This window comes from Talpa europaea (genome assembly GCF_964194135.1).
Source record: "Talpa europaea genome assembly, chromosome: 14".
Classification (NCBI taxonomy): domain Eukaryota; kingdom Metazoa; phylum Chordata; class Mammalia; order Eulipotyphla; family Talpidae; genus Talpa; species Talpa europaea.
The window spans coordinates 92,303,963-92,331,323 of record NC_140082.1 but is presented as its reverse complement, the minus strand read 5'-3'; the positions used below and the strand labels follow the sequence as shown (position 1 = coordinate 92,331,323).

Here is a 27,361-nt window from a genome sequence, read left to right as displayed (position 1 = left end):
CGCGCCTCCACCAGCTCCACGACTCTCCTCTCGGCGCCAGGCCCGCTCCACCCCTCCTTGCTCCGCCTCCCTGAGGCAGCCTCGTTCTTGGCTGGGGGCTTCCGCCAGCGCCTCACTCTTCACTTCTGTTCCTCTGCTTAGGGGCCCAAAGGTGCCCCACTTCAGTTACTGAGGACTTCCTGGCCCCTCAGGCCTTGGGCCCTGTTGCGAGGCCAGGCCGAGGGGCGGCTGAGGCTCAGAGCTGCTCTTTCTTTGGCTCCAGGGTAACCCCTGGAGCCCGGCAGTGAAGACCTGGCCACAGGTAGCAGCCCCACGCTCTGGTTGGTGGGTGCTGTTTCCACGCCCACCTCAGCCCTGGCACCCCCGCCCACAGGGTAATGGCACAGGCGGCCCTGAGCCTGGCCGGGGGAGCCACGCGCTACAAACACAACCGTCCAGGCCAGTGTAGTCACCTCTGACCTGGACCCAGGGAACAAATTCGGTGGCGGTATGACCTCCGCCCCCCCTGTGCAAGCAAACAGGGCCGCGACACGCGCCTCGGAAGGCACAGGGGCCACCCGGACTCCAGAGAGTCTAAGAGCAAAGGAAACCAGAAAAGCTGGTATTGTCTTGGCCAGAGAGTCACTTACTCCCTTCTCAAGAGCAGACACCTCGTCCTAGAGGCTGGTCAAGTCAGCCTGCAGGTGGGATGGGCCACGGAGCCCCTGCCTACAGGGCCTGAGCCCCACCACCAGGGGCGTGCCCGTGGACAGGGTGTCGTGTGCCCGTGGACAGGCTGCGCTCACCTCGGAGTCCCGCCCCCACGCCCCCCTCAGCGAGGGCCAGGCTGTGCAAGGTCAGGGTGGCTCCAGGCTGGCGAGGGGAGGGAAGCGGAGGGCGCTGTCCAGTATCCCGGGAGAGGCAGCCGTGCTCTGCATGAAACAGCAGAGGCCCTGGGGGTGCAGAGGCTGACAGTGTGAGGATGGTGAGGGGGTGAGGGGGCAGGCGAAGGCCAGAGCCAGAGCCCCCTCGGCCTATCAGAGACCTGGGCTTTCCTGGGGCTCAGGTGCCCCAGGGATTCACGCAGGGCAGAGGGTGCTCAGGAAGCAGCCTGGTGGACAGGCCTCGCCCATCCCAGGGGCTCCGGCCTCCCTCCACCCCTTACCCTGGCCAAGGAGGTGGGACGACAGCCTGACCAGCAGGACGGGGACGAGAAGGCAGGCGCGTGGGGCCGCAGCGCCGCCTCCGCTGCTTGGGCTGGCGTTTCAGGCCGACCCAGCACTCCTCCTGGGCAGGCTGGTCCAGTGTTGCTGCCCCGGGTGGGGGTGGGGTGGTCCCTCAGCCCCTGCTGGGGGTTCAGGAGTAACTGACAGAGGCCTGCAGAAAGAGGCTGCCTGCTCTTGTCTGCCGAAAGGGTGACCCTGAGCTCCACGTCACTTCTGGCCTTTTCTGTTCACACCTGCATGGAAGGCGGCCCCTCAGAGAGGCCGGCACACAACAGGCTGGAGGGGGCGGCACAGGAGGCTGCCGGGAGCCCCTCTGGAACGACTCAGGCCCCCGCCCGCGGGGTCTGCGGAGCCGGCGGCTGGGGCAGCACAGCGCAGGCGCTGCTCGTGTCATCACACACACCCCCCCCCGCCAGTGGCTTTGGCCGAGACACCGCACCGGGAAGCAGCACGGCCTGAGTCTCTCTCGGTTTCTGCACGACAGGAGAAGCGAGGCCGGGCCCCGAGCCTTACCCAAGTATGGAGCGGGCCAGGCCGACTGGCCTCCTCCTCCGTAGGGGTCCTGCGGCTTGGCGCTCAGGGCACTCGTGTGAAGAGCGGAGTCAGAATTGGTCCTAAGGGGGGAGGAGAGAATCTGGCTGAAATTTATTTTTCCTTAGTGGAAATGCGAGATTCTTCGCTGCAAATTACCAGCAGGAGGGGGGGCAAGAACGAACAAGTTGCGATCATCCGTCAGACGAGGGGCTTGGACCGACCTGCGCCCCTCACACCAGTAACAGCCTCTGAGGACTGCACGGCCCAGGAGGTTCAATAGCCTCGAACTGCGAAGCTGACATCATGATCCTGGTCGACGAGGTGGCCTTGGGCTCGCCCCTGCTCCTCGAACCCCAGAAGCACACTGTGCCCAGCCTCCCCTACACCTCCCGCCTGAGAATACCTGCTCCTGTGGGAAGCGCTTCTCAGAGCAGCGGTTCTCAAACTCATGGGCAAGAAGGAAGGTCAAGAGCACCTTCCGGAGGAGGCCGACTCGCCCTGCCCCGGGGCTCCTGCGCTCTCTGGCTCAGAGGCCTCAGGCTGCTGGCGCCCCAGGCTCGGTGCCCGAGCAGACGCCTGCTTCCTCCCTGGGGTTGTGAAAGCTACAGCAACATCACTCTCCTCAGTATTTTTTGTTTGTTTTAGAAAATGTAACTATTTCTTTTTAAAAGATATTATTTATGTTAACGTGTAATGGGTTGGTTTCCCCTTTGTTACTTTTAAATGCAGTAATGGTATCTCTTATAAATCAATTTAATTTCTGACATCAGGAGATAAAGATCAGGATCACTCACACGAGCGCCCTTTGAGGGGCTCAGCTGTTTCTGAGCTCGCAAAGAACAGGAGAGAAAAGGTTGGGGAACCACTGGATTCTCCCAGAGACTCCAATAAGAGATGATTATGTGCATATCTCACCCAAAGGTCCAACTGTCTGCTGCAAAAAAACTTGTGAGCAACTTCAAATGAGTCTGACTACCCCTTGGGGCCGGTCCGGGTGGTGCCGGAGCCCAGCGCAGGGCGGCACTGCCTGGGAGTGGGGCGGGCCCCAGATTCCAGCTCCTCACGCACTCAGGCTGAGCGCCGCGATCACAGGCAGAGAGACTGCTGGGAAAACGCGGACGCGGCTGGGTGTCAGAGAACACTAAAGGATCGCCGCTGCTGTGGTTAAGGGTAACAGTGGCCGTGAGGTTAAGTTTTTTTAAAAAGGCTCTTATCAGTCCTACCTGGTTAGAGACCTTTGCAGGTACAGTGCCTCGTGCAGCTGGGGCGGGGCCGGGAGAGGCGACGAGGCTGGCAGAGGGCTGCGAGGCCCGAAGCTGACGGCTGGGCACAAGGGCCTCTCACCACTCTTTTCTCTTTTGTGTATGTTTTAAAATTTTGCGCTTTGTATCTTAAGTGTTTTGTTGATGCTTTTAATCCCAGTCCCACTACATATTAGCTCAGCGGCCCTGTCAAGCCATTTAACCCCCGAGGAAACAGCAGCTGTCGTTGCGAGGGGTTACCGGGGCGAAAGGACGCACGTACCTCCGGAGGGACGACAGCTCACCCTCCGGCCTCCCAGGATCCCTCGGCTCTCACTCAGCCCTCCCCACCCACACGGGCACTGTCACCTCCCTTCTCCCAGTGAGTCGACTGAGGAAAACAGATGTTAACCACCTGCTCAAGGTCACAGAGGCAAGCCGGCCCGCTCAGACCACACGTTAGCTCCTTTAGCCCCTCTCCTGCAGACAGCAGCGGACAGGACGCGCCCCCACGACTGGGCAGCACACGCAACGCTGGAGACCCGGGGCTGGCGCCGCCTGAACATCTCTACAGGAAACAAGGCACGTACCTGTTAAGTGCAGACGCTAGCCGGAACCCAGGGTGCTTTTCTTCCTTCCAAGGTGGCTGCTGCCTTTAAAAACCAGAATAACATAAAAAGAAGTTCAATCCCGGGGGAGCAAAGGCGAACCCCAGGCCTGGGTTTGACAAATGGCTCATTTACTCACCCAACCGCTGGCCTCAGGAGGGGCGCTCCGGGCCTTGCTCAGCATTAACGTGAGGTGGGACGGGGTGACCGACCTCCCCAGTCCCACGACCTCTGATGTCCCCATAAACTTCCATGGTAAAAGCCACCACGGGTCCCCAAGAGCATGACAAGCAAGCTGGCACAGGGGGTGTCCTTGTGTTTGTTTTCTGGGCAAACAAGCACCTTTGGGTGCCCCCCGAAATACTTCAGATCTGTGACTGTCGCTCTCTGGGAGATGTGAGGTCTTACTTGATGCGCCCACCACCCGCGCTGCTCCGGACACGCGACTCTGCATCCCCCGAGACGCCTGCGCACGGCCCTCCAGCCTGCGGGAACGAGCCTGCCTAGTCCCACTCCCTGGAAAGCTTGAGACACTTTGTCTTGGATAGTTTTTTAACACACCAGTTTGGAGTCCTCTTTTATGATCTAAAATAAATTCACCTTACCATCTTGGACTCCAAGATTCTCGAGGGCGGCTGAAAACCCGCCGGAGGTCGGGGCAGCTCCTCCCCATCTTTGTACCCACCTTCCCAGGTCCTGACTACACTGTCCACGCTAAGTGTTGGGCCAGCACCTGCCCAGAGAATAGTGGGGACTAGGCCACAACCCAGACTAAAGGGTTTGGAGACCGGAACATTCTGTGCACGGCAAAGGCCTCCTCGGTGACAGGCCTGGGCCGCACCACGGCCTGCAGCCTGGGCAGTCTGGCCGGTGAACCTGACTCTCTGCCTCCCTCCACACTCAGAAGCATCCCCTCCTTTTGCCCGTGCCCGTGCACGCTACGTACAAAAATACTGAGACGCTAAAGCAAAGTCACTATAAAAATGACCATTTTAGGGGCTCTTGTTCCCTTCAGCAGTTTAGGTGTTTCCAGTCCTCAAATAGAAGAGGCCAAATCAGAGCAGCTCGAATGTGCTTCTATTTGGTTTTAAAAAGGCCATTTTTAGTTCAGTAGAACATGTACACATAGGGGCAAAAATGTAACCTGAAAATGAAACTGAAAATCTGAAAAATAAATATTAAGTTTTCCAATTTTTAATAATTTCATTTTAGATTTTCACATAAGCCCAGGGCTGTACGTAGGCATTACACGTATTTTATAAGAGAAAACAAGAGCCTCCGCTTTATAGCACAAATTTCTAAAACAGTCTCGAGGTGGATGAAGTAAAGCGAAACCCCCCGAAACCACCCCCGCCCTCCCTGTCCTCCGCCTGGCTCGCTCACCTCGGCCAGCTCTCGTCCAGGGGCTGCGAGGAGTAGCCGGCTCCGAGCGCGCCGCCGTCGTAGTAGGGTTTTCAATAAAGGAAAACACTCCAATGGCCGGGGACACAGAGTGAGGCGGCCGAGGCGCTCCTACCCCGCCGCCTTCCCCGCGGGCCCCTCCCCAGCTCGCCCGCAGCACTCGCTCTGCGGAGCTCCTTCGAGTCTTCTGAACTGGGTGGCCTCCCCGGCGGGTGTCCGCATGCCTGCCCAGCATCACCTTCCGCCCCCCGCCCCGGCCAGGTGGGGCGGCCGGGCTGTGGGCCTCCCCGCCCGGGACCAGGGAGTGCTCTGAGGGGAAGAGGGTGTTCCCCCACCGAGGCAGTGGGGGGTCCCACCACGGGAAAGCAACACAGGCACTCCCAGGGGTGCTGCTTCCTGCCCGGATCTGGCCCTTGGGCTCCCGGTGACATAAGTCAATGAACTTCCTTTTCTCAAGAGGGTTCCAGCTACTTATAACCAGAAGTGAGCAGCGTCAGGTTTGTGGGGAAACGTCGGCCTCCCTGTGAGGAAGCCTGTGCGCCTCACGGCCCACGAGCGCTTCCAGCTGCTCGGGCCGCTCCTGCGGAGGAAGCTCCGCCGCACTCACCACACAAGCTGAGGGTGGGCTGATATGGCTGCCTCAGCTACTCGCACCCAAAGGACAGTCTTTTTCTTAAAACATTTTTAATCATTTTACTCTCCTGCTAGAGAAGCGTCCCTGGTCCACCTACAAGGAGGCTCCGTCCCCGTGGGCTGGGGAGGAAAAGGCGCCTTGGTGGGGAAGGCCTGCGCCTCGGGCCTGGGCTGGGCCGGGGAGCGTGCGGGTCTGGCAGCCGTGAAACGTGGGCACCGAAAGCCCGTCATGGTTTAGCTGGAAACGGTTACTCTGCCAGGAGCGGCATTATGAACACAAGTTCGCTCTGTGTGCTGGTTGCGGCCTGCCCGGTTATCTTATTTCTTAGTCTGAATCTGGGCCAATGCAGATATTTTTGAGAGAGACTTTTCCGGGGCACCGGCGGCTGTTAGGCGGCAGGGACAGAGGAGCAAGCGCTGCGGTCAGGGACAGAGCGTCAGGGAGGAGACACCAGCCCCGCGGCCAAGCTGCCCCTCTTTCCTGCACCCTGATGAACCTCCACCCTGAATGGTACAATCAGGAAGCAGAACCAGGCTTTCCCGAACCGGCTGCCCGTGGCCCGGCGGGGGTTGTGGTGCAGCCAGAGCGGCAAGGCTGGGATTCGGATCTTGCCTTCCTTCTGCATGAAAATGCAGCGGATGCCAAGGTGTCTTAGCACAAGTACGCCGAGGCATCGAGAGTGCGCAGACCTCTGGTGTCTCAATTCCCGCAGCCACAGCTCACGTAACGGGCACCCGCCCACATTGCAGCATCCAGAGAACCACGGAAGCCCGAAGCTCACAGAGCAGCCCCACAGAAGGACGAGAAAGGGTTTATTTGTTCTTCTGCAGATGTCAGGAAACTTCCCGTGGCTGTAATCACCTCACCACTCGGAAGACCCCAAATACGAGCCGAAGGGACGGGTACACACGAACCGCCCACTGCATCTAACAGACACGCTGAGGCTCGTCAGCTGCCAGCCGGCACGCAAAGAGCAGCACCACAGGGCTTATCGGGCAGCCCTGGCCTCCCCGTGGGGCAACCGGGGGCCTTTCGGCTCGGGCCCAGGCACTCCTTTCGGCTCCCGCCGGCTCCTCCTCCGCAGCCTGCAAGGCTGATGTTCCCCAAGTTCCGGAGCCACATCTGCATGCCTTGCTCTCACAGGGCGGTGGGGGGAGCAGCAACTCAGAATTATGGGGTGCCAGGCAGCACACAACCAACACAGGCTGGCGGCAGGTGGGGTGCCCAGAGATGCGCGGGCCTGCTGGGCCCACGGTCACGGTCAGCCCCTAGCTGTCTCCAGAGCAGTCTCTCACCGCACCGGCCGCCAGGTCCCACCTGAGGTGGTGGACCCCGGCCATTTTCCAGCTGCCGCGTGGCTCCTCATCACAAGTTGCTCCAAAATCCGCCGCTCGTCCCACACCTGTGCTTCTTCCCAAGGCCACGGCCACACGTGGGGGGCGCCACCCAGGGGCTCTGGCCCTGCCGAGGGAGGCCCTTCTCTTCAGGCTCCCGCACAATCCTCGACAGGCTGGAGGGCGCGTTCTGACTCACCCTTCCTCAGAGGAAGGCAGCAGCTCCTTTGCTGGTAAGAGCGGACACGTGTGGGCGGAGCCCCAGGCCGCAGACCCGGGGGCCAGTCCCGCCTGCCTCCTCTGCTGGCCTGTGGGCCGCAGCCTTCCAGGCTCTGCCGGCAGCCCTCGGACCCCGCTGGGATGGAGGGGGCGCTGCTGGGGCCTTCCCCGCAGCTGGCGGGGGAACTGAGCTGGCGTGGACTTCGCAACCAGTCACCCAGATGGGCGCGGGGTCATGTGGGGCGCCGGCCCTCCCCAGTTTCTCAAGCACGCCTCATCACCACTTTACTCCCCTCGGCCCTTCACCCCAAGCACCCTGCCAGGCTCATCTCCGTCCACTGTGCGATGGGGCTCCTCGCCGAGACCTTTCTGGGTTCAGCAGAAACCGCCCTCCTGCGTCCCTGCGTGCGAGTTAACACCGACCTGCACGAGGCGCTCTGAGGTCAGAACATCTCCCCCGGGAGACTCTGGGGGCAGGACCTCCTCGTCCTGAGCTGGAAACCTCTAGTGTGAGAGTCAGGTTTGGTGGTCAAGCGCGCTCGGAGGCGCAGGCTAGAGGGAGAAGTCTCTTAGGTGCAGGGCTTCTCGAAGCCCAGATGTGAGCTGACGAGGGTGGCTCGCGGTGCTGCTCCAACCCCAGAGCCGCCTCTCAGAAGAGCCCACGCCCGGCCCAGCCCAGGGACAGCGCCCTGACCCCTGCGGCCCGGGCCCCTTTCCTGCTGCTCTTGCGCATCCTGGCGCGGCGCGCCCCTCCTGCTGGGGACACAAATCAGACTTTCGAATCATTTGTTTTTCTCTTTGAAAACGCCTCCCTTTGGGCTCCCCTGGTGGCGCAGCGGGTTGAGCGCCGCGCTGTGAAGCTATCGCAGCCTCTGCAGCACGGGTTCAATTCCCGGCTGGCCAGGGAGATCTCCACATGGCTCAGCAGACCTCTCCTGTCTCCCCGCTGCTCCCCTCAGCAGTGGATTTCGTCAGTCTGCCTGTTCTGCTCTGGCTCTGGGGGATCCTCTCACCGCCCCCCCCCACCGTACCCCGGTCCTTGTATAAATAAACAAATCTTTTAAAACACCTCTCTTTCAGAGGAGGGAGTCCTCAGTGGGGTGCCTTTTTTCCTGGTGTATCACCCACAGATCTGAGACACTCCGTGAGCTGTAAACGTGTGTTAAAGGTTAAGAAATTCACGGAGGGTGTCGGCAGCGGCCCCGGAGTGCGGCGAGAGAGCCGGAAGGAACGCGCAGGGGCTGAAAGGCAGAAGAGCCGCTGTCTGGGCAGCCCGGGGTGGCCGCCACCGCCCCAGCCTGTGGGTGCCGCGGCGAGGCGTCAGCGCAGCCCCGCGCGGCCTCCCTGGGGTGCCGGCGCCCGGCAGTGGGATCTCCCGGCGCCAGAGCCCTGCTGCTGCGGCCGCCCACTCTGGGGGAAGCTCGCTCAGCAACGCCCACTTAGCTGAGGTCGCTACCACAGGACAGAGTCCTGAGTCCTTGCCGAAGCCAAGCTGCCCGTCCTAGACTAACACGCCAGCCAATAAACAGCTACAGGAAGAGAATCTAAATGTATTTTTCTCTTTGTTCTAACAAAGATTCAAATCAGCGCGACAAGAGGCCACGACGTCACAACAGCCGCCGTAAGAGCCTATCGCTGCTGATAGGCCGCTTGGCCCCTTGGTCCCGGGGTCCCCCGATGCCTCAAAGGATACCCGCCACTGGCCCCAGGCAGGCCTGCCCCAACTGTGCCCTTGCACCGGGGACCGTGCAGCCCCAGAACCCAATCAGGGGCCCCAGCAGCGAACGGAGAGATGCCTTGTGCCCCAGCACTGGCTCTGCTGGGTCTGCGGACCATTCGCTCTCCTCCCTTGGGTGCCGGCCTGCTTTATCTTGCTCGCACCAGCCAACCTATGTACCAGGCCACACGCGCGGGTCCCAACCATAGGTCAGCTGAAGGCGGCAGGGTGCCCGGACTCGGCGCCCTCTCGGGTCTGCGCGTGCTGCCCCTGCCTGGTGCCTGTCAGCCGCCTCGCCCTCCGCATGGCGCAGAGCCACCCCGAGTCACCTCCCGGAATCTCGCTGTAGCGCTGTGCTTGCTGGGGCTCCCCAGGGCACTCTGTCTCGTTCACTGGGGGGTCCCCTGGGCCTAGAAGAACTCCTGGGGCAGCGGAGGGCTCTGTCCAGGGCCATGGAAAGGATGCGCTCCTTTTCCCTGCCCCCCGGGGCTGGCTCTCTTCCAGGACGCCCACGTGGTTCAGGTGCCCCCCTAGGAGCGCCGGCAGCCCGAGGGCCATGGGCAGGCGTCTGCTGACTCCTGTGAGCTACAAGCAGCCTGACGGCCGGGGCCAGGTTGTGCTCACCTGACACCTGCAGCATCTAAAACGGTGCCTGACACTATTAGATACTGAAGTTTCTTTTAAGTGAATGATCGTTCCTCTCTGCCACTGGCCTTCCATGTCCTCTCCTAAGTCACTCCTTTGTTTAAAAAAGCTGCAAGTCCATGTTTATATTTAGGACCTAACACACTCCATTTATACACACTACAATATTCAGAGAACACCTGAAGAAACAGGTAATTGAGGTACGAGGAAAATGCACACTGCTACATGGAGCAAAGACATGCACAGTCTTAAGTCTGAAAATTCCAAGCAATTCAGACACACGGGAGGCGCCGCTCACCCACAGTGAGGCTGCAGAACCCGCCCGCCCGTCCCCTCCTGAGGCCATGGAGAGGCCCGCACATTCCAGAGCAGGTTCTCAGACCCCTGTCATTCCCACTTTGCCTAGTAGTGGTCCCACAGCAAAGCGAGGTCAGGGCATCGGAGGGGATCAAAGTGAGCACCCTGGGGCGAAGGGAGGGAGAAACAAACACTCCCAGGCTGGTTCCCTTTGCCTCCAAAGAGGTAAAAAAAAAAACGTGAGCAGCTTCAGGGCAAAAGTAGAGGTTTCCAGGGACCCCTGCCGCCCCCTCCCTTGCCTGGTCTGGACTTGGAGGTGTGGGAGGGGCCCAGGCAGGGGAGTCGGCTGGAGGGGTGGCACAGCCCCCGGGAGTGGGCTCCTCCGCGGCCGTGGGGAACAGGGGCTACAAACCCAGCCCCGGGGAGGCACCCGCACCACGTGACACCCGACCCGCCCAGGTGGCGTCTGGCCTGGCAGGGCTCGCCTGGCCTGGGCGCCCTCCCCCAGCTTTCTGGTCTGGGCTTGCAAAGCAGGTCTGCCCCCACCTCCGGAGTCAGCTCCGGAAAGGCCCCGCAGGCGGAGAAGAGGGAGAAGAGCGTAGAGAGCGCGCTCATCCCGCGTCCTCGCCCACGAAGCTCAGCCCTGCGCCGGACCCCCGAAGTCCGCCACGCCGAGGCTGGCCGCCCAGCGGTCCCCGTTCCGGGCCTCCCCCCCCCACCTCCGCCGAGCGGCCCTGCCTCAGACCTTCCCCAGGCAGCAGCCTCGTGTGTCCGTGTCATTTGAGTCTGGGCCCCCGCGGCAGAAAATACACGAAACGTCTTCTCCAGGCTTCCGGAGCAGGCCGGGGCGCCGCGGCGGGCGCTGCGCACGTGCTCTGGCTCGCGAGGCCACATCTAAGCCCACCAGGCTCGGCGTCACACCCCGCGTGGCTCTGGCGGAAAGCTGAGAACACGAGGGAGCTCGCGCGGGGCTGAGCCGGGAGCTGGGCCCGCGCTGCGCGGGTGAACTTTGTCAACGCTTTCATGAACACCTACGACAATCCCCAGATTCTGGCTGCAGAGAGGTGACTAGTTTCCAGCTCACTCCTTTTTATTGCCTCCACTCATCAGATAAAAAGAAGAGTTTGAGGTCAAAGGGGAATCGCAGGAAGATAAATCCCGAAAGCCTTTCAAACATTTCAATCTCCTCCCCCCTCAGACGATGAAAAAGGATATTTGCCGCCCTGGCTTGTCCCCGGGCCGCCGGTGCATGGGGTGGAAGCGGATCCGGGACGGTCTCTCCACCAGCCCGTGGTGGCGGGTTCCCCGCACGCTGTCCGCCGGGTGAAACGCTGGCTGCAGAGAGAAAGGAAGAGGGGCTGTGACCTGTGACCCGAGGCTGCCCACCTGCGAGCACGGCGGCTGGGGTGCACGTGAGCCGCTGGGGCACGAGCGCGGCTCTGCGCCGTCGGAACGAGGGGGACGGCGCCTGGCGTGCTGAGGTGAAGCTGACAGAAGGGCATTTCAGAAGCTGTCCCTGCGGGAGGTGCAGAGTCGGGGAAACGTGGAGTCCTTCGTCACATCCCAGAAACCCGGTGCACCCCGAAGTGTAAGCGAGGCCCCGGGGAGGAGGGCAGCCAGCTGAGTGGCCACAGCATCTGGAAACAGAAACTGAGGCCGGCCTGCAGAACAGCGCGGCCTGTGGCAGGCGGTGGGCGATGTCTGCCGTATAATGTCTTTTTAATGTTTTAATGGACTTGATAATGTTTTGAAAATTCAGATTTGGGGCTTCCAGCAAAAACAGAGCACTCTGGGTACCCTGGTCCCAGACCCTACGTGGCAGCCCCGGCCGAAACCGAGCGGTGCTCTCTGGCGGACGCCCGCTTGTGCCCAGACCAGGCCGCTTTACTGACTCGCTGCCCCGAGTTAGGGAGAGAAAAAAGAACCCCAGTACCCACTGCAGGTAGAGTGCTTGCAGCTTGTCATTCCCGGAGTCCTATGAGTGGAAGCAAAACAGAGTCAAGATAAACCCAGGGCCGGCAAACACAAAATCCTTTGTTAAGGGACACCTGGGCTGCATTCTTAGTATTTCTGAGGTTGGCAGCAGCAAGGACAAACTTTTTGGTTGCCAAAGTCCAAATCCTGGGGTGAACTACTATAGCTCACGCTACGGGGCAACAGGTGTACAACGTTACGCAGGAGACGTTCGTGGAAGGCGCCAAGCATCGCTCCCCGGGGAGACGGCTGCGTGTACAAAGCAGCCGGGCGCCGGGGGAGGAACTGCACGGAGCTGCCTTCCCGGGAGCCTCCTGGAGCGCAGACCCGAGCACCACTTCTCTGCGAGCGTGAATTTTCTGTTGGATTTGAGAATCACTCCTATTTCTCCCGGGGGCTGAGAAAATGTCTGGGCTAATTCCGTTTTACAGCGCCAAGCGACTTCCCAGCCCAAATCTACTGGGCCTCCCCTGGTGGCGCAGGTGGTTGAGCGCCGGCTGTGAAGCTGCCCGCAGCCTCTGCAGCGCCGGTTCAATCCCAACCGGCCGGCGAGGGTCTCACATGGCGCGCAGACCTCTGCTGTCTCGCCCGCGGCTCCCCTCAGCAGTGTATTTCCTCAGTCTGCCTGTAATGCTCCCCGCTCTGTCTCTGGTGAATCTTCTCATCCTCCCGTGCATCTGACCTGTACCCCAATTCTACTATAAACAAAAAATTCTTTAAAAAAAATAAAATAAAATGAAGCGAGCTCAGCGGGGAACAGCCCCCGGGCCTGCGAGAAAACCACCCGATGACGGCTAAGCTGCGGGCGGGCTCAGACAACGGGTGCGCCATTGACTCCAGGAGCCGATCGACTACTCGTCCTTGTCAGGCGAGTGGCCGCACCTCACTGTCAGAGCCTGTGTACAAGAGGCGTGATGTTAAGAGACAGATGACCTTGACCAGGATGAAAGGAAAGGTTCATGACGGTCACTTAAATACACTTGCAAACCTAAAATCCATCTAGGCGCCTGAGGGCAGTTTCTGCTGGACTGGCGCCTGATGTCCTCTGCAAGGGTGTACAAGGGCCTTCAGAGGGGTCCCCAAAGCAGAACCCCTTGGCCTGTCTTCCGACTTCCGCGGCAAGTCCGTTTCCTACTCACGCTCACCTCAGCATTGCCACCAGCGGCCCAAACCCTGGGCCACTGTCTGGGCTCAGTCTTGGGGGGATAGTGTCTGCTTACACCTGGGATTTTCTTCTCCTCACCCTGGCTTGGCTTCAGTTCTGCCCGGATGGTGTCTGAGCTTATGCCAACCCACGGCAACCTGCCTTACCCATCAAATGAGTCAGAGCAACTGTTCGGTTAGGGGCCTTGGGCTGAAGGAGTCCCTGGGTCCCCGAGACAAATGAGCACATGGCTCCAGCGCCCATCCCTTCCGGTCCCGTGCTTGCTGAGGGCTCAAGTTCTGTGATCCAAATGGATTTAAGTTGTTTTAAAACACACACGAAGAAAACCCTGCACCCTGAAGGTTGTGTACTTTTTTTGTTTGTTGTTCCTTTGCTGGTTTTAACCATAGCTTTGAATCCACACGGAACACTGTGATTTATAAGAAATAGATGCTTGGGCCTCCCTGGTGGTGCAAGGGGTTCAGTCTCAGCACTACGAAGCTATGGGCAGCCCCTGAGGCCTGAGTTTGATCCCTGGCCAAGGAGCTTCCCACACAGCGCAGCAGACCTCTCCTGCCTCCCCGCTGCTCCCCTCAACTGTGCATTTCAGTAGATCCGCCTGTTCTGCTCCCCACCCTGTCTCTGGTGAATCGGCTCACTTCCCCCCGCCCCCGCACCTCTGGCCTGTACCCCAGTTCTTGTATGCATAAATAAATCTTTTAAAAAAAAAGGAAAAAAGAAATAGATACTTGGTCATTTGTCTTTATTCAGAGTTCCTGCCTCAGAGCTCCCAAAAGCCCAGGATTTTCTAAGTAGTGGGTGTGTGGAAGGTGTCTCTTGTTATGTTAACGAAGGCAACCCTGGGAAAACACCAGAGTGTGGGGACTGGTTGCCAGGGAAACAAAGGTGCACACAGAGGGTAGGGCTGATCTCTGGGGAGGGGCTGGAGACTGAGTTCAGGTGTCCGCGGCCCAGTTAATCAAGCGCGCCCCAGTAACTAAGCCTCCGCAAAATCCCAAGAGGAGAGGCTTCCGAACGCCTGGGGCTGGGAAAATGTGAAGGCCTGGGGGCCGGGGGTGCTGCCCTGGTCCTCCCGGGGCCAGCCTTGCGTGGCTCCTCCATCTGGCTGCTCTTGAGTTACAGCCTTTGTAATCAGTTGGTCATCTACAGGGTAGGCTGGCCTCCTGCGTTCCGTACATGCGCTAACCAGGTAATGCAAGCTGAGGAGGAGGCTGTGGGAACCTCTGGTCTACAGTCAGTGGCGCCGGAAGCACAGGCTTGGGTTTGCGGTGGGGTCTGAAGTGGAGGGCGCTCTTGGGGACAGAGCTCCCAACCTGCAGAGTCTGAGGCTGTCTCTGGGCAGACAGTGTCGGGGGTGGTCAGAACTGACCTGCATTCCTGGGCATCCCCTAGAGCCCAAGAGCGGCTGTCGGCAGGGGAAGCCCCACTCCCGCGAGAAGCTGCTCGAAGGACCACACACGCCTGCTTTTTAAATGGTCGGTCCAGACACACCCATTTTTATGGTTTAATTTTAATTTTTTACTTTTTTAAAGATTTCTTTATTTGGGCCTCCCCGGTGGCGCAGCGGGTTGAGCGCGGCGTTGTGAAGCTGTCCGCGGCTTCTGCAGCACAGGTTCGATTCCTGGCCGGCCAGGGAGAGCCCCACAAGGCACGGCAGACCTTTCCTGACTCGCCCGCTGCTCCCCTCAGCAGTGTCTTCGGTCTGTCTGCCTGTTCTGTCCCCGCTGTCTCCAGTGAATCCTCTCACCCCACCCCCGCCCCTCTGGCCTGTATCCCAGTTCTTGTATGCATAAATAAAAATAAATCTTTTTAAATAAAGCCTTTTTAAATAAAAAAAAGATTTATTTTTATTTATGCATACAAGAACGAGGCGTGGGGGGTGAGAGGACTCACCAGAGACAGAATGGGGAGCACAACAGGCAGATCTACTGAAACACCGTGAGGGCAGGCAGGGCCTCGCACAAGGCGGGTCCAGGGGACCCTGTGGTTGCAAGCTAGGAGTAGCTGGGAACCGAGTGGGCCGGGCCCTCAAGCGGCTCCTCCCGCCATTTTGCTTCCTCCCACAGGGGCTTCTGTGGACGTCACTCCCTGGCAGCTGAGAGTCCACGGACATCTGCGCCCGCCGAGGCCTCCCGGGATGGCGCTGCCTTGGCCGCTGGGACTCCTTCCATAAACCCGGCCTGCACCTGCCTCCCCGCCGCCCCAGCAGCACCCAGAAGGTCAGCTAGTAGAGAAGGTCGCAGCAGGTGGGCGGGAAACGCCACGCCAGGTCAGCTTACACCGGCTGTTTGTGCGACTCCAGCTCCCAGGGGGCGCCCAGCCCTTCAGTGCACCCCTTAGTTCCTGCACATGAGGCTGGTCCCTGGAACGGAAGGAGCTCCCCTCGGGAGGGTGGGTGGCTCGCCTGAGGGAAGGAGGGCAGCTCCTTGAGTTTCCAGGTGTGGGGTGAGGGAGTCACAGCCCCCCTTCCAACACAGGGCCCTGTGCCCCTCCAGGGAGCCCAGCTGGGGGTCATTCCACCGCAGCCAGCACCCCCTTCGTTTCTGGTGATGGGGAGGGGGCGGGGACAACGGCCCAAGATGTTTCACTAGGTTCAATGGGCCACGTTAGCTCCCCTGACCACCTGGCAGGACGGAGGGCACGCCGTGGCCTCGTCGCAGGCTCCGTCACACCAACAAACAACGACAAAAAGTCTCAAAGAGAAATTCAAAATACATTACAAATCTCCGGGGTTGGACCTGCCAGCCACTGCCCCCCACCTCTGCCCCCCGCGGTGTCAGCCTGTGGGCACCAGTGCAGATGCGTGCCAGAGGGCAAGGTCTGGAGCTCCCACACCGCGGGCCCCCTGGGCACAAGGCGAGGCCACCAGCCCCGCCGCACAGGGCGGCTGGACGCGCGCACAGCCCTGAACCACCTGCGTGGTTCTGCTACCAGTTCTTTCCCACGGAGGGGCTCCCTTTTCTGAGCAGCTGAACTGGGGATCCACACTTTCCCAGAGGACCCCACGATCCGGCTGGGAGCAATGGAAAGCAGCCCTGAAGAGCAGGGCGGGGGCCGGCACCCAGTGCCCCCGGTAGGCGAGGCAGGCTCGGCTGAAAGACTGAAAAATGACTGCAAGGTCTTGAAGGCAGCAAAGGCCCGAACACACAAAAGCACAGTGCTCAAGACCCGCACGAGGCCTGGGCGAGGAAAACCTCTCCAAATCAACAACGAAGCATTAACAAGCCCCAAGTGTGGGGCCCAGGGGCCCGGGGGGCCGCGTGCAGGGGCTCACTCTCCCGGCCCGGGAGGTGAGTCCGCGAGCCCCCTGCAGCCTCGGGGACGCCGGGCCCGGTGTGCAGCTGCCAGCACTCCGCAGCGGCCTGCCGGGGCAGCTCTGCTCCCACCTGGTTTTCCGGCTTTCGCGTACATGATGGAAGCACTGTGGCGGGAGACGCATTCATCAACACACACCCCACCCCCGGCCTGGGGACACGAAACTGGTTTTGCTCCCAGGATACATGATCCTGGGAGGTTAAATGACAAAATGTTAACAAATTATTGAAACTGGCGATGACTACACGGGGGCTTCCTATTCTATTCTCTCTGCTTTTGTGAAGTTAAAATTTCCATAATAAAGTGAAGAATTTCAGCTTCAAATCTTCAGGGATGGGTGGGTGGGAGGCCACGCAGACCCCAAACCTCTGTGGCATATTCTGGTCCTCCCAGGAAGTGGTCACACAAGCCCCCAGAGGTGGTTTCAGCTGCGGCCTGGTGCCCTGTGTCTGTCGTGAGGGGCACCCTCCCCAGAGTGCCATTCTCCCTCGAGCTCTGGTGCTGCAGGGCCGTGACTGGATGGAGGGGAAACAACTGTCAGGCTTTCTGCCCTCCCGCCATTAGGATGGATGACGGATCCCTGAGGTCCTGAATGCATGCCTGACGGCGGGCACCTAAGTGGGGTGTGGGCATGCGTAGGTGGGATTCTCCTGGGCCGAGACCGGGCTTATAATGGCGGTCACAGCGCAGAAGGAGCCGTGGCAGGGAAGGACGGGGACGGGGGCTCGATGAAACAGGACTGACGGTGCGGCTGGTGATGAGTACACGTGGCTCTTTATTCTCCATTTTGGACACATTTTAAACTTCCAAATAAAAGGCCTAATGCTGAAAAATTAAGCCTGACTACTGTCATAAACTTAGGGTGCCTTTTGAATGCTTCAACCCAATAATTCCAGAAGACATGCAAAACAGAGAGAGGCGAAGTTTTCTACCACGTGGTGAGCAAAAATCACTACTGAGATGCTTTTCCCCACAAAGAACAAAGTGTGAACTTTCTCAAAAGAACTTCAAGAGTCTCCAGAGAAAATGTTTCTGGAAGGAATAAAACAATCTGGAATATTTCGTTAGATAAGACAGCACATGGCAATTCTAAATAAAGCATTTTGAGTTTAAAAAAAAAAGAAAAACCAAAACGTGCATCCTGTTTTCGCCTCGAAAGCGCACAGGGCACGCTCACCCCCCACCCCGACCCCCCGGGGCTGGCGAGGCGGCGCCTGCAGCTGCGGTCACGGTGGACCACAGAGTTAGGGGCCCTGGTCGCCAGCCTCCTGCCGCTGCCACCGCCCTGGGGCTGGGAACTGACCACTTTCCCAGGCAGCTGCTCCTTTCCCTCCCAGCCCTGCTCTGGATGCTTTCCCTTGGGCTGGGCAGGGAAACGCCCTTGGGGGAGTCTGCCCAGAAGAGCATTTCTAAAAATTCATCCTTGTAAGATCATCCTTTTCCATGCGGAACTGGCAACCAGGAGCGGAAGAGTCGGCCGGCCGTGGGATCGGGCTCTGTTTCATGGTGCTCCCGCTGTGAGTGTTCTGGTTGCTTGTTGGGAGACTCCAAGTTGGTTTGGATTCCTTTTGTCAACCAAACAGAAAGCTGGCAGGGCTCCTGAGGAGGAGCCTTGGCGTGGGATCTGGGAGTCCCTGCCTTTGCCTGCAGACAGTGGGCTGGGGAGAGCCGCCACCCCCAGCCAGGCCCTCCTTAGGGTCCCAGGGCTGTCCACCACTAGGTGCTGGGGCAGCACCACTAGGGCAGGAGGCGGCCTCTCAGTTTCTGAGCCTGAGTGAAGAGAGAGTAGTGGGCCCTGTCGGTGCAGGCTCCCAGGCCTCCCACTGGGGGGAGAGCAGAGGTGCTCCCTTGGGCCCCACGCCCAGCCAAATGGCGCCTTGGGAGTTACCCGCAGGTGACCACTTATAAATCTGAGGATCTGATTCTCCATTGGTGCCTCCCCGCAAGCCCCCAAATGCTCTGCCACCCAGAGAACGGAAGAGGGACGGGATCAGCCAGCTTCTGAGGACAGCAGAGGACACTCAGCTGACATGGATGAGGCGCCCTTAACCAGGCCCTAACATACACATCCCTCAATTTAGGGGATTTACTTCACCGCCCCAAAAGGCTACAGCAATATAATCATTAGTAGAGGTGATTATCTGGGGGAGACATTAAAGTTCTGAGGTGATTTTCGCATATCATGTGATGCTCCACAGTGGGGTGTGCGGCCAGCGTGGGGTGTGAAGCTAGAGCCTGAGAGAAAACATGTATCATCAACGCACCAGCTCAGGTAGCTCCTCTCCAACCACAGCACAACTTACAGAGAAATGTTTAACTGGGCCTTTTTTCTTTCATTTTCTGTATTTGTTCTTGGGGGAAATTTTGAGCTCTTTGGAGGCAGTTAAGGTTCCTGGGAGCAGTGCGCAACGACAGGGGGGCGGCCGAGAGCCCTGGTGGGGAAGGGCAGTGGGCGGGCGGCTTCAGCCTTGTCTGGGGGACTGCCGGCCACCGCCCCCGCTCCTCTCCCTTCCCTGTAAACCAGTTTTATAGCCGTGCTATTGTAACTTTATAACAAGAAATACGTATTTGGTCTTACTACTGTTCCTGGTCCACAGCGCCTGAAATCTTTGGAATTTTAGGGGTCCTATGTTAATGAGGGGGGGCTGGCTGCCCAGTAGAGGAGGCTGGCGTTCTCGGTGCCCTCACCACCTCCCGGGAGGGAGAGGGCCTGGGAGTGGAATCCCTGCCAGGGGCCATGATTTCATCAATCACGCCTGTGTATTACAGTCTCGGCTGGAGAACCCAAAGGGCGGGACCTGGAGCATTTTCGGGCTGGCGGTTCCCTGGAGGTCTTGGGAGAGAGGCACATCCGAGAGGACACAGAAAGGCCGGCCCCTGCCCACCATCTCTCCCATGTGGATGTTCATCCCTAGCCTTTGCTTTCTACTGAGGTGTTTGTCATATAACATGTTAATTTCAGATGTACATCATGATTTGATATTTATATACATTTCAAATGATTAACACATTAAATCCACTTAAACATCCATCACAGTTACAATTTTTTTCTTCTTGTGATGAGAATTTTAAGATCTAGCCTCTTAACTTTCAAATACACAATAGGGTATTATTAAATACAGTGCCATATTGCACCTTACGTTCCCGTATCGTATATCCTTCTAGAACAAATGTTTCCCCAAGTTCTGTGAGTCAGTCTACAAATAACTGAATCCAAGGGGGGAAGAGGTCATGGGAACCTCCAATCTGTAGCCAAGTCCAGCAGAATTCTCAGCTCCCGGGCCCGGACACCCGTGCTGCTCCCTGCGGCCAGTGGTGGGTTGTGGGGACCACAGGAGTGCTTGTGGGCGTGGGGAGGCCTGCACGCCACAGTGGGCTGGGTGAGACCCTAACAGCTGTTTAAAGATAACCAACCAGCTTCGATCAAATTATTTGAATAAGTAATATATTTACATTCTTACCATATAAAAATATAAGGCTGGATGGGGAAGAGGCCACATCCAGCACCCCCCATCTAGCCCCACCTCCCAGCGGGCAGTCAGATTACTTGTGACTCCTTCCAAATGCTGGTGATGCACGTGTGGCACACGGGCGTGTATTACTTCCGCTGTTGGTTTACACAAACAGCAGCACACTGTGTGTGCTTAATTATGTTTCTAAATCTGATTCCAGTTTCTGGGAATTCTCTCCTAATTCTCAAAACATAAAAATAGCCAAATAAAAAGACTGGAAAACTCAACAAAATGAAAAACCAAGCAGTCAGAGAACACGTGCCAACACGGTCACTGAACTACTCCTTTCTAGATGTTCCCAATTTCTCTAAGCCCTGTGTCCACCTCAGCACTACTTGGTCATCAAAGTCTAGGGTCACAACCCTCTTCCTTCCACTGCCTCCTTCCCATCACTGTTTAACCACCGCAAGCCTCTCCCAAGGTGGGGGCTGATGTAACCTGACGCAGCCTTCTCTTCCTCCTCCCAGTGTTTCCTTTTCTTCCTGGTCAAGTTTCATGACAAAGAAGCAGCCTCCAGGGCCTCCTTGGTGGTGCAAGGGGTTGAGTGTCAGCGCTGTGAAGCTGTCTGCAGCCTCTGCGGCACGGGCTGGATCCCCGGCCAGGGAGGTGACCCACAGGGCACAGCAGACCCCTCCTGTCTCCCCGCTGCTCCCCTCAGCAGTGTATTTCAACAGATCTGCCTGTTCTGCCCCCCACTCTGTCTCTGGTGAGTCCTCTCACCCGCCGCACCTCTGGCCTGCACCCCAGTTCATGCATGCATAAATAAATAAATCTTAAAAAAAAAAAAAAGACGTGGCCTCCACTACTTCTCCTTGACTCCACTCACCCCTCGGTCCTCTAACCCTGTACTCCACTGAAATTTCTCTTCCCAAGATAACCATGGACATTCCGCATTAATAAACACACTGGACTTCTTCGGCATTTAAGTCACTTGGCTTCTCAGAAGCATCTGCAGTTATTGATAATTCCCTCTTAAAATGTGCTCCTGTGACTCCATGCTCTCCTGGTTTGCCTCCACCCTCTGTTTCCTTCCAGTCTTCTCTGCAGACTTCTGAGCTTCCCAGTGTCCTGTAAGTACCAGGGTTCCTCGGGGCTCTGTTGTACTGCACTTTGTCTCCAGCCCAGATCCCCCCTCTCCCCAAAGCTCCAGACTTGGGTCTTCAACAGCCGTCTGGACCGCTCTTTGAGGATGGCCTGTGGGCATTTCACACAGCATGTTGCAAGGGAGCCGCCGTCCGCCTTCAGACCAGCCTGTTCTTGTGTTTCTCAGGAACGGGCAGCTCGGAAGCCTCGCCCAGGTCTAGAGTCTTCCTTGAGCCCTGCCCCCAGGGCCCCTTCTCATACAGGCACCAACACAGAGCTGGTCACTGCGCCTTCTGAACACCTTTCAAACCCACCCACCTCTGCTCCCAGCGCTCCCCACTCTGCCCAGGTGCCGGTACTGTGTCACCCTGTTTCCTCCACGCCGGTTCCCACACTGCCAAGTACCTTTCTAAAAGCAGGCCCCAGCACCTCACTCAGCTGCATAAAGCCCATCGATGACATGGTTAAAAAAAAAAAATCCTAACAAGTGGATTTAAAGTTCACCCCCAAAAAATGAGCATTCAGTAAGAGCCTGGAAAAAAATCACCGAAAAAAAGCATGAGAGTGAATTAACCCCACCAGATTTTAAAATGTCAATACAAAGCTACAACAATCAGTTACAACAGTGTGATTCTGGGGTAGGAAGACACATAAAGCAATAAAAAATATAATCCAACACATGTGGGAGTTTAGTACACGATGGGTGGAGAGAAGATGACCGTCCAATGGCGTCGGGACAGCCGCTCAGCAGGGCGAGAGCTGAGGCGCACGGCGCGTCTCCCACCACAGAAGCTCTGGCGGCGCCAAGATTTTAAATCTAAGCACGAAAGCATGATGTCACCCAAGAAACAAAGACTTTTAGCATGACAAAAAGCCTAGAAGTCCCCAAAGATATTAAACTTCAGTGCATAGAAAGTGTCAATGTCCGCACAGGGAAAAAGCTCGTGGTAGAGAGTCAGAAGACAAACGGCACACCGGGAGGAGGCGCGCGGCTAGCAGGAGACAAACGTCTGCTTTTAAGATCCCCTAAGAAAGTCAGCAAGAACAAGTCACCCGCCCACAAGAGTTAAGGGAAAGATAGGAACTAGTCACAGTCAAGAGAACACAAATGACTCAGGGCGGGGGCGCATCGCGCAGAGAGAAAGGCAAGGTGAAGCGACGCGAAACGAGGCCTTTCCTGCGTAGGACTGACTCGGTCAAGGCTGGGGGACACTGAGGACGTGGGGCGGACATGGGCAAATGGGCACACTTGGCCGGAGCTGGTCGGATGCAAACGGGTACAACCTCTGTGGAAGACGGACGGCAGGAGGACCCTACCCCACACCACCACTGCCGCAAGCTTCCCTTGCAGCTCCTCCTGCACGTGAATAAAGGCACGTGCACGGTCTCCGCCTCCTGGAGTTCCCGCCACTGCCTAATTTCCTGCCGTGTGGCTGGCATCTAAGCAACACAACAGGGCAGTGAGATGGGCTGTGGCCACGCTAGGGTACTTGCACGACCGTCTTGCCGGCTGAGACTCCTCTACACCGGCCTCGGAGGAGTAAGGTGCCCGAAGTCGGTGGCGCATCAGAAGGCCCCGGGCCAGGAAGGAGGAGCGGGGCGGGGTTGAGGGCAGCCTCGCAGGACACTGACGCCTCCTCCTGCAACCACAGGAAACTTGCTGCGGCTGATGGGCCGGGAAGCACAGTCTCCGCCCAGCCTCCCTCCGGGTAGCTGGCAGCCTCGTCAGGGTCAGCACTGCCGCCTGGGGAGACCCTGAAGCAGAGAACCCGATAAGACGTGCAGACTCCTGAGCTACAAAGACTGTCAGATAACCAGATGGACGCTGCTTCAGCTGCTAAGCTCGTGGTGACTTGCTACAAAGCAAGAGAAAATGAAAACACAAAAGGCCAATTCCTTCATATGTAATAAGGAGTCCTCGTAAGCCAATAAAAGATAAAGCACGCAACAGAAAAAGAGATAAGGCCTAAAAACACAGTCTACAGAACAGGAGCTACGAAAGGCCAGAGAAACAAAAAGGGAAGCTCAGCCTGCCTTTGTGCTTGTGCCCTCGGACACAACAGCCACCAGTACTTGCTTGCTGAATGGAAGCATTTCACTAGCAATTAAAGAAATGCCAACAAAAACAATGAGATGTCTTTTACCCATCAGACTAGCAAAGATTAAAAAGAGGGATATAACTTAAGCGGACATTTCTCCAAAAATGATATGCAAGTAGCCAGAGGCGTCTGGACAGACGCTCAGCGCCCGCAGCCGTTGGGGACGCCTAATGTGGGCGTGCAGAGAGCAGGGTCCTTGGGACAGGCTGTCAAGGCTGCTTGCTCAGACACCAGCAGGTGGAAAGGGCTGCCCCAGAGGGTCAGGTGTGCTGAGAGAGAGGCCTGCTCGGTCCCAGGCAGCAGGCCGGGGCTGGGGGCAGCTGCAGCCACTGCCCTGCAAAGGGAGCAGGTGGGTGAGGGAAGCCCAGGTGCAGGCGCAGGCGCAGGCGGGCAGGAGGCTGACCCACATGGGCTTCTCTTTGGGAGGGGCTCACCCCTTCGTGGGGTTGTTAAATGCTCTTAAATTAACTAGGGCCGGTGCCTAAAGACTTTCCTGCATTTGGTTTGACCAGGTCATTTGGAAGGACAGTGGTTCTTGGGCTGCCGCCTCCACACCCCCAGCTAGTGTGCGCCTCAGTTTGTGCCTCCGGACGCGTCACGTTTCTAGAGCTGGGTTAACGCCTGTGTCAGTCACTCCCACCCCATCTCCAGCTTCTGGCCTGCTGTGAGACCAGCAGGTCTTGTGATGCCTCCTCTAATTTCCTGCTCTCAGCCTCGATCGCAACCGCTGGGAGATATTCCCTCACACGTTCCCAGTGGCTGCCACCGGAAGCCAGAAACAGCAAGTGTGGTGAGGTACGGAGAAGCTGGAGCCTGCTGCACCGCCACAGGCACAGAAAAGGGAGCCGCTGTCATGGAAAGCAGCATGGTGATCCCGCGAGTGCTCAAACTCGAGCCACCATAGGATCCCCAGTCCCCCACAGGCCCACACCCAAAGGAACTGAAAGCAAGATTTCGAAGACAGACTTGCACACTCACGTTCACAGACGCAGTATAGGCAATAGCCAACAGGCAGAAGCAACCGAGAGGCCCGTCAGCGGGTGGACAGACGGGCGAGCAGGGTGTGGCCCGGACGGGCAGTGGAGGGCTGTCAGCCTGCGAGAGGTGGATGTCCTGTCACCTGCCGCAACAGGAGAGGGCCCGGGGGACACCAGGCGAAGTGGACTACACCGCTCACGGAGGGGTGAGCGCGGCTGACCCCACTGCTCTATGGGGTACCCGGGCAGCGTGCTGGCGCCGGACCGAGGGGTGGCTGGGGGCTGCTGCTGCGCGCGTGAGCATGACGCTTTGCAGGATGAAAGACCCGGGACACTGGACGCACAACGAGAACGCACTTAACCCCTGCACACGGCGAAGATGACACATTTTATGTTGCTGACGACGATAGAAAAATGGGCACATCCCATGAAGAGGCTGTGAAGAAACCAGACGTTCTCAAAGTGCTGTGGGAGCAGAAACCCTCGTGGCCTCCACTGGGACGGCTGTGGTGGTGCCGCCCGGACTGCACACGTGCAGGACACGTGCTCCCGCGGCCCCCCAGCGCCAGACGGCAGGAGTGCCCGCTGCCGTTGGTTAGCAGTGAGAGATTCGAGTCTAAATGTCAAGAAACTGGTCAAGTGAATGATGGACAAGCCTCATCAAGGTATGTGACGCAGCCACTAAAAAGAGCATCTTTGCGTGCTTCTGTGGAAGGTGTCAAAGTGTTGTTCCTCGGGTAGAAGTTATTCTGCACGGTGTGATTCCATCTGTGTAAAGAGGAAGTGCTTGCATTTGCACAGAAAACTTCCCGGGGGTGCAAAAGACACACTCAGCAGCGAGGTCCTGTGGAAACTAGGATTGGGGGAGGGTGTGAGTGAGAACAAGGGAGACGTTACTTGTCACTGTCTGTGCTCCTACATTACTTGAGTTTTTGCGATACACCATATTTTATGTAAAAATTAACTTGGGAGAATAAGTAAGTGAGCAAGCGGCAAGCACTTCCTGACAGCTTTCCATTGTCCCTCACACAAAAAGAAAATTCACCAAGACAGTGAGGTCCCTGGTCCCTGCTTCAACCCACCTTCATCGCTCCCACCCAACCCCACCTCCTAGCAAATCATCTTCCAGTCTCACCAAACTTCCAGTTCCTCAGATAGAACCTGCTCTCTCCTTTCACCCAGCTTTGCCAAATGCTGTTTCTTCTGCTTCAGAGACATAGTCCTCAGGCCCAGCTCAGACACCTCTTCCTCCAGGGGGACTGCCTGGGTGCTCCTCAGTCCCACCCCCAGTCTGGGTCAGGAGTACTGGGAAGTGCTCCAGCCACTCTTCGAACTCCTCTGCCCAGGGTTCATCCCGGGGCCTCAGGATGTGTAACATCATCTGCCTCTCCTGCTGGACTGAAGCTCCGCTGGGTCACGGCATCAGCCACGGCGGCTGGCACACGCCTACTGTTCCATCAACATCTGTCAGGTTGAACTTGTATTACTTCAGTCCTATCACGTGCGCACCCCGCTGCCACTCCGGGCAGCTTCACAGCTGTACCCCCAGGCTGGTCATTCCCACAGCCTCTTCAGGCAGGAGACGGGGCGCCGCACCCCACCAAAGAGAGAGCTGTCGTGAACCAACAGTCAAGATGGCTGCTATCAAGCAAGCGATGACTCAAAGGCCCAAAGGCCCAGACCCGCCCTCTCTCCCTCCCGCCTCTCACCCCAGACCTGACTCTGCTCTTCATCAATGACGGAACTGCTTGAACACATGGAGGCTGCATCACTATTAGAATTTTTTTTTTAAGATTTATTTATTTATGCCTACAAGAGCTGGGGTACAGGCCAGAGGGGTGGGGGGTGGGGGGGCGGTGAGAGGACTCACCAGAGACAGAGCGGGGAACAGAACAGGCAGACTGACAAAGTACACTGCTGAGGGGAGCAGCAGGTGAGACAGGAGAGGTCTGCTGTGCCATGTGGGACCCTTGCTGGCTGGGTGGGATCGAACCGGCGCTGCAGAGGCTGTGGACAGCTTCATAGTTCGGTGCCCAACCCCCTGCACCACCAGGGAGGCCCCCACTATTAAAATTTTTTTAAAAGCCATGATTTAGTTTAAAGCCCATGGGGTTAACTGCTAACTTTTCCCTGCCCAAAACAATTAGTATAAAGATTTAGAATATTTACTGGAAAAAAACGTAGGCGTTCCATTGAGGATGCCCCCAGGTGGCGCACCCTGACACTTCTTTCCCCTTACCACCTGGACGCTGTGGGTCTGCAGAGAAGGTTAAGGATTTCAGGAATCCACACAAGGTTCCAGTAAGTGCTCTGAGCCCGGCCAGGGCCCGCGCCTCCCTCCATCCCGCACCCCCAAGTAGAGACAGAGGTTGGCAACAGGGGCTGAGACTTAGGCGTGAGATTAGGGTCTACGTTTTGCTCATTACCTGATTCTATTTTATTTATTTATTTTTGCGTAGAAGAACTGGGGTGCAGGCCAGAGGTGAGAGTGTTAGAGGATTCACCAGAGAGAGAGTGGGGAGCAGAACAGGGGGATCTACTGAAATCCACTGCTGAGGGGAGCGGCGGGGAGACAGGAGAGGTCTGCTGCACCCTGTGGGTCAGCTCCCTGGCCAGGGATCGAACTCAGGCCACAGTGGTGACAGTGCTGAGACTCAACCGCTAGGCCAGCAGGAGGCCCTCATGACTTGATATTTTTTAAAGTCACGTTTATAAAAAGCAGCCCTGGAGGGGCACTGGACAAAGACCAAGGAGACAAAGCAGCCATGTCCTAGCAGCTGGGTGGAAACTTCATGTATTCCTCTCTCGGTGCATACAATTTGGAGCCTCCTTTTACATTTCTCGCCTAAAATAGTAAATACAACGGTTTTCTGTAGGCACCGCCTTTACATTCATAATTTTCAAAGGTGCTGAGCAGCGGTGTCACATTTCTACGTATCAGTCCCTCGCTGTGTAGACTAACACCGCAGCCTTCCCAGGCCTGAAGCGCTCGCCTCACACCTGCGGTTACCGCCGAAGGACTGTGGCGTCCCCACGGGAGAAGTCACGGAAGGACAGCGCTCTCTCCACAGGTCTGATACATTCCCTCCACTGCTCTGACACGGTCATTCTCAGCGCCTATGACTATGGACAGAACACATTTCATCACCTCCCGTCATCACTTGAGCATTCACTGCAAGTTTCTTCCTAATTTAGCAAGCAGGGAGGCTCGACCACGGCTGTGGGGATAATCACCTGCATCCGCAGTCAGCGTTTCAGGTTCAGCGCGGGGCGCTCACAGACAGGTCTCGCTCGCCCCTCACGAAAACCCTGGGACTCTACAGATGAGAAACAAGACGTACATGCTGGGTTCTTCCATGCACAGCTCATGAGGGGGAGAGGCAGGCTGTGAACCCCAGCTG

At 57.8% G+C, this 27,361-nt stretch overlaps 1 protein-coding gene across 2 annotated transcripts in view; it reads right to left on the bottom strand.

Annotated features, from left to right (window-relative positions):
• The window catches only part of CRTC3 (CREB regulated transcription coactivator 3), a gene marked incomplete at both ends in the record, with an annotated part of 70,766 nt that overhangs the window by 15,318 nt on the left and 28,087 nt on the right, over positions 1 to 27,361 (bottom strand). For both annotated transcript variants that reach the window (XM_084253575.1, XM_084253576.1), the window contains 4 exons: positions 1,719 to 1,819; positions 3,571 to 3,633; positions 4,972 to 5,033; positions 11,051 to 11,170. In XM_084253575.1, coding sequence (XP_084109701.1) covers positions 1,719 to 1,819; positions 3,571 to 3,633; positions 4,972 to 5,033; positions 11,051 to 11,170 — 346 coding nt within the window. The remainder of the gene's footprint in view (positions 1 to 1,718; positions 1,820 to 3,570; positions 3,634 to 4,971; positions 5,034 to 11,050; positions 11,171 to 27,361) is intronic.